Source organism: Zeugodacus cucurbitae, chromosome X (genome assembly GCF_028554725.1).
Source record: "Zeugodacus cucurbitae isolate PBARC_wt_2022May chromosome X, idZeuCucr1.2, whole genome shotgun sequence".
NCBI classification, from domain to species: Eukaryota; Metazoa; Arthropoda; class Insecta; order Diptera; family Tephritidae; genus Zeugodacus; species Zeugodacus cucurbitae.
The window spans coordinates 34,001,547-34,013,715 of NC_071672.1; the positions used below are offsets into that span (position 1 = coordinate 34,001,547).

The 12,169-nt window shown below is 34.8% G+C and overlaps 1 protein-coding gene across 2 annotated transcripts in view; it reads left to right on the forward strand.

Annotated features, from left to right (window-relative positions):
• Positions 1-342: 342 nt before the first annotated feature.
• LOC105219616 (ankyrin repeat and ELMO domain-containing protein D) overlaps positions 343-12,169 on the forward strand; it is a 103,158-nt gene continuing 91,331 nt past the window's right edge. The window contains exons 1-3 of one of the 2 annotated variants that reach the window (XM_029045194.2): positions 343-1,321; positions 5,966-6,306; positions 9,158-9,304. In XM_029045194.2, coding sequence (XP_028901027.1) covers positions 9,275-9,304 — 30 coding nt within the window. In that variant the 5' untranslated portion in view covers positions 343-1,321; positions 5,966-6,306; positions 9,158-9,274. The remainder of the gene's footprint in view (positions 1,322-5,965; positions 6,307-9,157; positions 9,305-12,169) is intronic. The other variant, XM_011195884.3, reaches the window with a different exon arrangement.

Sequence of the window (12,169 nt, forward strand, 5' to 3'; positions counted from 1 at the left end):
TTTACAGGTAAATACATACATACGTTCGTACAACAAATAACTCTAGTTGCTGCTGATAAGAAGCCACTTATAACCCGGCGCCGACACTGCGCAGCCTCCGAACCCCCAGCTTCCTTCACGTTACAGTGAAGTTACTCAATTATAAATCACATACAATTTTAAGTTAATTTAACGCTTGACCTGCAGAATATTTTAGTTAAAAATTACTAAGCAGTAAATAAACAAAAATAAAACATAGTAGATATACCAGTACTAGTCAAGCACATTACTATTAAGTAAAATAGTCTGTACTATTAGGTACATAAATAAATAATATAATGATTGCTGCCTTTATATAATACCCGTAAGTATGTTAAATTTTTCATTCCAAAATATTGATGAAAAGCGCTTTTTGTTGTGATCGAACGAGTCGAAGCGAAATTTTTTTTATGCGCATAAACACACTGTAAACTTTTTCCATTCCTTGTAATTTGGTTCACGCAGTTTTACCGCCCACTCTGGTGTTCCTATTCCACCCGCAATGTTAGTTATGATTTGGTGTTTAATACACAACTACCACTTACTGTTGCTTCGCATATGGTACTTGTACAATGTGCCACGCATACAAACAAACATCCCGTAATTTATACGAATAATACTTAAGGTGTATCACTTTTCCGTGTTAGAGAAAAAGCGCAAGCAACATGAATGTTACGGTGAGTATGATGGCTGCCGACCTATTCGGGTGGCCCGAGCCCAATGCGCCAATGACTTTGACGTCGCAGCCACAACGGATACTCAGGCAGAAAACGTTAGCACGCTAATAGGCGCTCACGTCTGCACGCATATAGCGCATTAGTAGAACATCGCTGGCACAACAAATGCAGCAGCCAGCTAAATAGTCTAAAGCAGTAATCAACAAGAGTCACCTAACACATTCAACAGTATTCATTGATATCAAGTTAAAATATTACACAATGTCAATTAAGTGAAAAACTAAAACATTTTATGAATGTTAAATGTTGACAAAAAGCAAACAAACACTGAAATCGAAATAAAAGTGATCATTTAAAAAATAATTATAACTATAAAATACAAAATTGGTCTTAAAAACGAAACTATTCCCCTCCAGCTGTAAAAGTGACAAAATAACAAAATTGAATCGGGTGTTTCGGGTAAATAAAAAGATTGAAGACGAAAATACATCAATTCATAATATAATTAATAATAGTTTAGAGCAGTATCAATTATTGAAGCGCATTTAATGCTCCAGCTACTGGAATCAACAGCACTGAAGTGAACTGGCCAAATACTTAGAGTTCCTTATACCAAGAAAACAAAAGTAAGTCAAGCAGTGTTAGTGTTAATCAGTTCATTTATTTGTCATAAAACACAAAACGGCAATAATACATATTGCGACATAATCATTTGACAGCTAGCTAAATATTGAATGAAAAAAATCTCGAATATTTAAGATGATGTTGACAAAACTCCGGTACATCCAGCAATAGTTTATGTAACAAAGAACGCAGCATTCCTAAGGGTATTCATACAAATAGATATGTACTCGTATATATGTATGTATATAATAATAATAATTGCTTGCAGTTTGTTAGTATTTTGAGAGGTCCTATTTATGCTCAGGCGACTATTAGTTTTTGTAAGCAGCAATTTCATAGGAAGCATTTGTTTTCAATAATAGATTGGGTACCCAATGAACCCGGCTACGGCCAACGCACAACCAGTATGATATCAGCCGCATACTATGCGTTGAACTGAGTGCAGACATTAACTACATTGTCAACTTGGTATGTTCTTGCAACATGTTGCACAGTTCTCTGCTGATATGATATGATAGGCAAACTGCAACGCCAAAGAATGTTGAATATTAAAATATTATTCAAACTCTATTCAGATACATATACAGTATACTCTCGAAAAGTTAATTCTCAGAAAGTAAATAATCGCGGAAAAGTTAATCACCTTTAAGATTTCACATGCACCTCGAAAAAGTAAATTTTTTAATTTACTTTTCAGAGAGTGTGATAAAAAATTCGAAACGAAGCAAGCAGCGTTTTTTACGATGTTGCAAAAACACTTACTCTCTAGTTTATCGCGTCTTTTTAGTAAATAAACTCTCCTACTTGATCCACTGGTTTAAAAATGAAAACGATGCAAATCAGATGTCAGACTTTTTGAATTGTCGTACAAAAATGGTCAGAAAATATATTGCAGGAGAAAAAAAACAAAATAATATTCAAGATTTTTTCTCCTCATAGTAAATACATATGTATGTATGTAAATGTAAATATGTTTTTCATGTAAATCCATATGTTTTATTGAAGCAAATAAATGAATGAATTTTTTAAGTTTAAAAATGCATTTAATATTATAAAAACAGATAATTTATGTATATAAAGGGTGATTTTTTAAGAGCTTGATAACTTTTTAAAAAAAAAAAAAACGCATAAAATTTAAAAAAATCTCATCGGTTCTTTATTTGAAACGTTAGATTGGTTCATGACATTTACTTTTTGAAGATAATTTCATTTAAATGTTGACCGCGGCTGCGTCTTAGGTGGTCCATTCGGAAAGTCCAATTTTGGGCAACTTTTTCGAGCATTTCGGCCGGAATAGCCCGAATTTCTTCGGAAATGTTGTCTTCCAAAGCTGGAATAGTTGCTGGCTTATTTCTGTAGACTTTAGACTTGACGTAGCCCCACAAAAAATAGTCTAAAGGCGTTAAATCGCATGATCTTGGTGGCCAACTTACGGGTCCATTTCTTGAGATGAATTGTTCTCCGAAGTTTTCCCTCAAAATGGCCATAGAATCGCGAGCTGTGTGGCATGTAGCGCCATCTTGTTGAAACCACATGTCAACCAAGTTCAGTTCTTCCATTTTTGGCAACAAAAAGTTTGTTAGCATCGAACGATAGCGATCGCCATTCACCGTAACGTTGCGTCCAACAGCATCTTTGAAAAAATACGGTCCAATGATTCCACCAGCGTACAAACCACACCAAACAGTGCATTTTTCGGGATGCATGGGCAGTTCTTGAACGGCTTCTGGTTGCTCTTCACCCCAAATGCGGCAATTTTGCTTATTTACGTAGCCATTCAACCAGAAATGAGCCTCATCGCTGAACAAAATTTGTCGATAAAAAAGCGGATTTTCTGCCAACTTTTCTAGGGCCCATTCACTGAAAATTCGACGTTGTGGCAGATCGTTCGGCTTCAGTTCTTGCACGAGCTGTATTTTATACGGTTTTACACCAAGATCTTTGCGTAAAATCTTCCATGTGGTCGAATAACACAAACCCAATTGCTGCGAACGGCGACGAATCGACATTTCACGGTCTTCAGCCACACTCTCAGAAACAGACGCAATATTCTCTTCTGTACGCACTGTACGCATTCGTGTGGTTGGTTTAATGTCCAATAAAGTAAACTGAGTGCGAAACTTGGTCACAATCGCATTAATTGTTTGCTCACTTGGTCGATTATGTAGACCATAAATCGGACGTAAAGCGCGAAACACATTTCGAACCGAACACTGATTTTGGTAATAAAATTCAATGATTTGCAAGCGTTGCTCGTTAGTAAGTCTATTCATGATGAAATGTCAAAGCATACTGAGCATCTTTCTCTTTGACACCATGTCTGAAATCCCACGTGATCTGTCAAATACTAATGCATGAAAATCCTAACCTCAAAAAAATCACCCGTTATTTGGAAAAGTAAATTATTCGAAAAAGTAAATTACCCAAAATACCAATCGATTTACTTTTCGAGAGTATACTGTATTTTAATGACATGAAGTGAAGGACATAATATAGTTTGGTGCTTCAATTTAAATTCAATGAGTCTGTTGATTCGTTCTCTTTCCCTCTTAAGCCAATATATGATTTTCATTCAAAATTAGTAAGGAAGTGCTATTTTGAAAAGCGCTGCAGTTTTTTAATAGTTTGTTAGTTTGTTGGGAGAAAAAGTACATACAGTAATATACGTACAGTATATAAAATATACAGTACATACCGTATATAAAATATCGCGACGCAAATTGAAACAACGCAAGTATTATTAATTCATTCAAAAATATAAGAAAGTCTTAATATTCAATAAAAATTGAGAATGAGTTATGAGAAGCTAGCAATAATTTAAGTCAACTTCATCGATCCCTTCAAAATGTGACTCTAAAGTAAGGAATTTGCTAAAGTATATAACAAACAGTAAATAGGAACTGTCACTTCTTTTTTTTTTGCGTACACATATATTACGCCAAACACCGCAAATGAAATGTGGTTTCACAGTTTCAAAATCTGTAGAAATATCAACCAATTATTTAATAATTATCAAGCCAGACTTGAATATTGATATATATTTTTGCAAAAATGTTGGTTTTAATGTTGTGCAATAAGCTAGTATTTCGCAGAAAACATTTTGATTGCCAGTTTTCCCGACATAAGTTGGTGGTTTTGATTTTGAAAATTAAAACCCTTGTTGATGGCTTTAAAAATATTTCATTTTCAACTTTGTCAGACATATAATTAATTTAAACTTGAGTTCATGGTCTTCACTTTTATGTAATATTCTTGAATTTGACTTTGTAGATTAGAGAAATATAATGTATTCTAATAACAAGGAAAATTTTGTCTGTACTCTAATCTATTTTAACAACTCGATAAAAATACAACAAGGATACCCTTTTTCAATTTTGCTAATATTGAACAAACTTATATCATTAATTGTTATATTGATAATGTGCAGTTTAGAAGAATAAATATCCTTGGCGAACACTCATAAATTATGTTTTTATTGTACGTTAGCTGGAAAAAGCTGAAATATAAGAAGAGTATATGTAGCTGAAAATGCCCTTAAGATGACCTGTAATTCTGTCACCACTAGATAAGAGTTTTAATACAGCAGATTTATTTAATTCATAAAAGTTGTAGGTTCTGACATACCAAAACTAAATCTTTTTCACTGTTTTTCCTTTTCACTTTCTAAACCATGATCCAAATGAAGAACGCTCACCAAAATTTCAGCGAGATATTAAGGATGCTATTGAATTCAAAAGCAATTTATATAATGAAATCTTACAATTTTATTATTTCGTACCCGCATTGATAGCGTAATTTTTTGTCCAACTTTTATTTTCTGTATACTTCTTCGATCCAATTTATGGGTCATTATTTGTTTGTTTTTAAAATTATTACATTTACATATTTACATGAATAATGAAAAAAAGCCATGAAATTGTGAATATAATATGTATATCACCTTTCTGGCATTCAAAATATGCGTCGACTTCTGAGTATAGAGAGATTTTCTTCTTTTTTTTCTAAACAACTCGTATTTTACCAGCAGTTTTGTAGTTTACACTCAGATCACAAAAATGTAACCATTGTTTGTAAATTTAATTAAGTAATTCAAGAAGTATTTAAGTCGAGGTACATCTACCTATCTCTTCATAAATAGTATCTTAATTTAGGAAAGCAAACATTAATAATAAAAAAACATTTAAATATGAATACATACTAGTCTCTTCATACCAATCACATATGTATATATGCATCCACTTCAGTTGTAATTAAAGTTGGAAATCTAATCTCAATAAGGAGTTACGGTTGAGAAAACCTCAAGATTGTGCAAATGGTCTTAGCTGACAACATGTCCGTAAGGGTTCGCGAGCTAGTGTAAAAAAAAAAGAAAAGATTGTAATGATATTTATTTCTTATTGCTAGGGTTGTTACCTTCGTAAAAGTGGAAGTTGTCATTAAAAATACATACATATGTAGTTACCTCTTGGTATGAATGCTATACTTCCCTACGTCGACAATATGTACATATGTATTTACATAATATACCTTTATTAAATGCATTCAGCCTATTAAAAATATGGTGTCAGACAAATGAAAATCTTAAGCTAATTTATTTAGTTTATTCACCCCTACTCCTACTGTACTCAACCTATCCCTATGATAAGTGTGGGCAACCGATTGGACAGAGTGTGTGCATGCAGCATGTGGATACACCGCCAATGTTTTCATCTCATGGCAAAGGGTATACTGCCTCTGGAATCTGTACATGTATGCGTGACGTCAACAACGTCGATATAATGATGAACTTAAATACTTGACACCCACATACTACCCACATAATTGCGTACGTGATGAAGAAGACAAAACAACCAGATGAAGCTGTGTAAGTGTTATCCGAGAGATAAGCGTGGCAAACGGAAAGCAGATATGATTTCTCCTAACGCATAACATACAGTGTTCTTGCTGTGCGGAGAAACCGTTCAGCTTATAGCGACGTGAACAACAGGTGCTAATTTGATTTTCTTTAGCATACTTCACCCCTACTAATACATACATATGTACGCTGGCATGTACAACATATGTTGTATTTACCTTAGCACTTTTAACTTCAGCACTTATGCACACATAACTACTAATCAATTTTCAGCACAATGGCACTGAATGTATAAAAATTTATGAATCAAAAAAGTATATTTATGAATTATAGAAGAAATAATTAAAATATATATATTTTTTTATTTATATATTTATCAATTGGAGAACCAAGAATACATTTTATAATTGACGAGATTAGTTAAGTTCCTTATTCAGATCTCTGAATAATCTCGGTACACGAGCTCCGTAACAGTATGAGAATTATTGTTGGTTGTTTTGTTGTGTCATAACTCGTTAAAGTTTCTTCTTTTCGTTTCTATAATCATATGATTTTAAGATGGATGACTGATTAAGCTATCGCACCCAATCCCGGTGTTGGGTCTGCCAGCGAGTCTGCAGGCCAGCATGTGGGCAACAGAATTTGCTCCTTGCGGGTTGAAGGATATACCGCCTGTGTGCTCGGTCGACAGAACCTCGTTAGCGGTAACAGGGTCACCAAGTCTTTACGGATAGTGGATGAGGTTGTCATTCGGAAAGAAGAAGTTAATATTCACTTCACTCCCACATTAGATCCCCCTAGTATTCAACACTAGCCCGCGAAATAAAAAAAAGAGTTTTCGGCGTGACAAGCAAAAGTGGATCGATGTCATCACGAAAAAGGCTCAAGCTGCAGCCGCGACGAATCGCAGAAGAGACCCTTACATATACACAAAACAACTGTCTCTATGTCATTCCAAACCAACAACTAGGCCCCAATGAGATAATAATGGCAATATCACCACATGAAAGGAAACCCAGCTTGAGATTTGGTCAAATTTTTGTACGAAAGCATTAGCCTATACTCTTGACAACGCAGACCGTATATGCAAATGCAATGTACGGATAGATAACCCCCTCATTTCCGTAGAATGTCCAAATGTAGCCGAGATCACCATGGCTATAAGATTTATGAAAAACAACAAAGCGCCTGGAATCGGCAACATACCCCCAGAATTGATGAAAGCAGATCCAGTGACGATAAAAGAAGGTATCATCATCATTAATCTTCCAAAAAAGGGTGACCTCAATATGCAATTATTGTTGGGACTAACGCTATTAAGTTGTCTCAATAAATTTATCGCTGATATTAGAATTAGACTATCTACGGAACTAGGCGAAGGGTTTAGAATTGAACAGGCTTTCGTTCCATGTAAACACGCTGCGAATAATCGTAGACTAGTCGGCAGAGTTGCGCTCCCCACTATAAGTAGCTTTCATAGATTTTGGGAAAGCGCTCGACACGCTATGTTAACGTGCGATTTGGGGTTCTCTTGAAAGTAAAGGAGTTCCGGTTACCCTCATTACACTTATAAAGAGCTTGTACTCTGGGGCCAGTTGTTACGCGTGTTACACGATAGCCAACTTGGTAGCAGTGCGACAAGGGTGGGTTTTGTCGCCTTTACTTTTTAATAGAGTTCTAGATGTTGTGATGAGGAACCCAACGCTTAGAGAAAGAGGAATAAAGTGTGGACCGTTTGATCGACTTGAAGACTTAGACTATGATAATGACATGTGCGTTTTAACGCAGATATGCAAGCTAAATTCGACGACATAGCCGAAGCATGCTCAAAAGCAGACCTTAAAATAAATCTAAAAAAAACATAATTATGAGTTAGAGCACCGATAACAAGGATCCGCTGCTTGGAGAATATGGAGAAGATGTTGAATCATTCGTATATCTTGGCTGCACGATAACTGCTTCTGAAGGTTCCTCTGAGGATATAAGGAAAAGCTAAACAAGCATTTGGAATGCGCAAAAAAAATCTGTTTTGCTGTATGGTGTAGTTGGCAGACCTGCTCATACTTGGAGAAGACAGTCGGAAGACCTCAGGCCCACAGGAAAAAGTTGGGGTGAAATAAAGCGTAAGGCATGTGACAGAAATAGTTGGAACTGTTTCACTGTGGTCCTATGCCATGGAACTCATATAATATATATATAATTCGTTAAAGTAAAACATTAAAATAAATTTATTGACGGTGAAAATGGAATACTGTGAGAAATGGCATAAAAAATTAAAAGTGGGACTAGCACTGTTTAAAATACAGTTTGATTAAATATTATATAAAAAGTTCAGATATTACCAAATATTGTAATGATTTCCTCTCTCGATTTTGACTTGATTCACCTTTCGTATTCCCCATATATTGTATTTAGTCCTTTTTTTGTTTCTATCATATCAGCGTTTTCTTTTCTGGTTGTCAAAATTAGTGATATAAATGTATACTATATCTTATATAACTATAAATTTTAAAATCAACCAAATGAAGAGAATTCACTTATTATATGGTAGTTGAAAAAATTTGTTTATAAAACTCTGTGCAACAAACATGTAGTGAGCACTTTTTAACCGTACATTAGTGCTAAAAACTAAAAGAGAAGGTTTAAGTTTGCAAAGGAGCATTTAATTAAGACAGAAAGTTTGTGGCATTTTATTTTTGAACGCAAACATAAATAGTTATTAAATTGCCGTAACAACATTCAGTATCCTGATCATGTTCTAAACGACAAGTCCAAACCACAATTGATAATATATTAATAATTAAATTATATTTATTAATTATTGAAATAACTAAATTTTTTCTTTTGATGTGTATATTTATCAATATTTGATTTGATTTGATTATACGCACTGTCACAAAAATTACAATATATTATTACAATATATTTAAATTTAACATATATGCGTTTATTCCGTTAATGATGCAACAATAACAACGGGCAGTTCGGGATTACTCTTCAGCCGAAGCGTGGACGAACGTTTTTCGCCAAATATCATAAAAAGCTGCATTGAGCGACTGATCAGAGCTTCTGAGGGTGACAAAAATAAATTTATATTGGGATGGTGTCTTTTCATATCAAAAATATTCCGGTAAGTAAGCCAAAATCTTTACGTCAAACTTTAACTATATTTAAAGCAAATACATATTTAAATTTTTTCACATTTCACCAATATTAAAGCTCAAATCAGTATACTTGTCATTTTTATGTTAATATTTGGTGTGACCTCCTCCAGCGTCTATGACACTTTGTAACCTTCGGGGCATCCTCTTTGATGCACTGTATGAGAGTAGTTTTGTTGGTAGGACACCTTTTTGCCATCTAAATATACTTCCTTTGTCATATTGTATTCAATAATTTTGATTTCACCTTCACCTTTGCTACAAAACAACCCCATACCATTACACTCAGCTTTCCAAATTTTTCTGAAGGATAATATTCCTGTTTTGTTGGGCTGTTGGCGGCTTTCTCCAAACTCTTTGAGGACCATCGTGGTAGTATAGCATTATTTTTGTCTCATCACAAAAACTTACATCATCCCAATATTCCATTGGATGTGAAATCTGAGTTAGAGCAAACTACAGTCGTGTTTCAATGTTAATTTGCGATAGTAGTGTTTTTTCCTTGCACTTTTTGATAAATATTTGTGTTTTAACCCCTTGTTGACCAAACCAAGAATAAAGACAATTATCTAATAAGTTTTCACATATTTCCATTCGTAGTCATATATTATTAAGCAATAAAAACAACAAAAAAATGTAAAGGACGTCTTAGTATAAAAAAAGGATATGGTACTTAGAAGTACCGTCGGGCTTGAGAGCTCATATTTTCCATACATTAATGCCATGATACTCGGAAAAACAGTTCTTTTTTTCATTGCAGCACAAAAATATTCCGCAGTGTTGACATTTTGAATGCAGCTTTGACTGAATTTTTTTTAAACTGCACATTCACATCTTCCTCGACTTTCACCAAATGTAGGCCAATGTATCCCCAAATTACCTAATCGGACATCTTTCGGTACTGACTCACTTTTACCACGAAAGTTAAGTTTGTTAGCGTATGTTGGTGCAAGACTCAACCTGCGTTTGTTGGAACCAACATCCTTTTGCGTCATGAAGCCTTGTGCAACTGACCGCCTATATTCTAGTAGAGTAATCTTAGCATGGATTTGACAGTATACAATGTAGGAATTAACAAAAGTTATTTCCAACAGCCCCCAAAACAATCTATGCCACCATATCGCCTGCCTATACCGTAGGCACAACGCAGCTGATCTGCATGGTCCACTCCACCCATAAAAGAGTTATAATCTTTAATCACAGTTGGGCATTGGATTTGTATTGCTTGGCGTTAACGATCTCTTCTCTGGACACTCGTTTTTTCAGTGCCATGGAAATTGGATGCCAGTAGTATCGGCTTTTTGTCGATCCATTTGAAGAAAGCTACACCGTTCATAGTTGTGAATCGAATTCTCCTCTTTTCATTTTCTTGTCCTATTTCATGTTTGAAGGAAGTCCTTTCCGATTTCCTCTAATTGTTCCGCATGCAAATACTTTCCGCAATTGGAGAAATTCGAGTAGCCTAACTGACGTAAAATAATTATCAAAGAACACGTACTTGTTCTTGCCCCATTCCTCTTCTATGAGAGATAAAACTACTCTCTCCCCGAGACCATATCCTTCGTATTTTTCTTCGACAGCTTCATCCTTTCCTTGGTATACAGAGATCTTTTTGATATAACCCCGTTGATCCGCCAAGCACCATAATTTATAACCACGCTTAATTGGTTTCATAGGGCAATATTGTTTTATGGCACTTCTACCCTTGAAAAGAATCATGGATTCGTCAACTGATAGCTCCTTCGTTCCATGGTGTACCTGCTGAAAACGTTGATTTAGAGCTTCAATCATAGGGCGAATTTTGAATAGCCGATCCTTATTGTTTTCCGGAATTTTAGAATTATCATTTACATGCAAAAAACGTAAAATCAAATCAAATCTGTTTCGGCACATGGCTTTTGATACTTCGGGGACTGCCAGATCTTCACTGATACTCCAATAATGACGATAACTTAAGATACGAAAAAATGTGTTGGCGTTTCCATATCCTCAAAAAAACCAGTTACTGGTCCCTCTACTGAGTCAAATTGTGAAACCACGGTGGGTTTCTCAACATTTTTCCATTTTCGCAACGGTTCTTCAAAAACTGTGCCTCGGAAATTTTCCGGCAAAATATTTGTCTCTTCAATTTCTTCTTCCTGAATTTGATTTAGAACTTCAATCAAAAACTGATCTTCATCGTTCGGTGAAGTCATCACCTCTTCATCTTCATCTTCATCGTCACTCTCAATATCCGTATCTTGTGCATTATCAATTGTAATTTCTTCTAAAATTGAAGCAATTTGATTTTATGTAAAAAATCTGCCGTGAACTCCAGCCATTATATTTTATTATCTGTATAAACCTGTATATAAGGAAATCAGTGTTATGTGTAAAAAACAAGGGCCAACAGAGCCCGACGGTATTTACAAGTCTCCTTCAGAATATCAAATATCACTGGTAAACAAAAAAGTTAGACTCCTTTGCGTCTTCAATAATAAATGCCAAATTAACAAAACTTTAAGTTTCTCTTTATTTCCTGTAGAAATTTTAAGAATTTTGCAATATATAAGTAATATAATACAACACTTTTTTTTTACGACCGCACTATGGAAAACACTAACTTGAAATGAGCATAGAGAGGAGAAAAATTCACGAATATTACAAAAAGTACTGTTATATGTGTGCTTTATTTTGTACTTTAAAGTACCGTTGGTCTGCTTGCAGCAAGAAGTTCAGCGATTCTGTTTAAAACAGAAAAATTCGAAGTGGTACTGGAGAGTACCGTCAGACAACAAGGGGTTAAAAGAACTCCTCGCACTGTTTCATGGCCTACTTGATCATTATTACATATG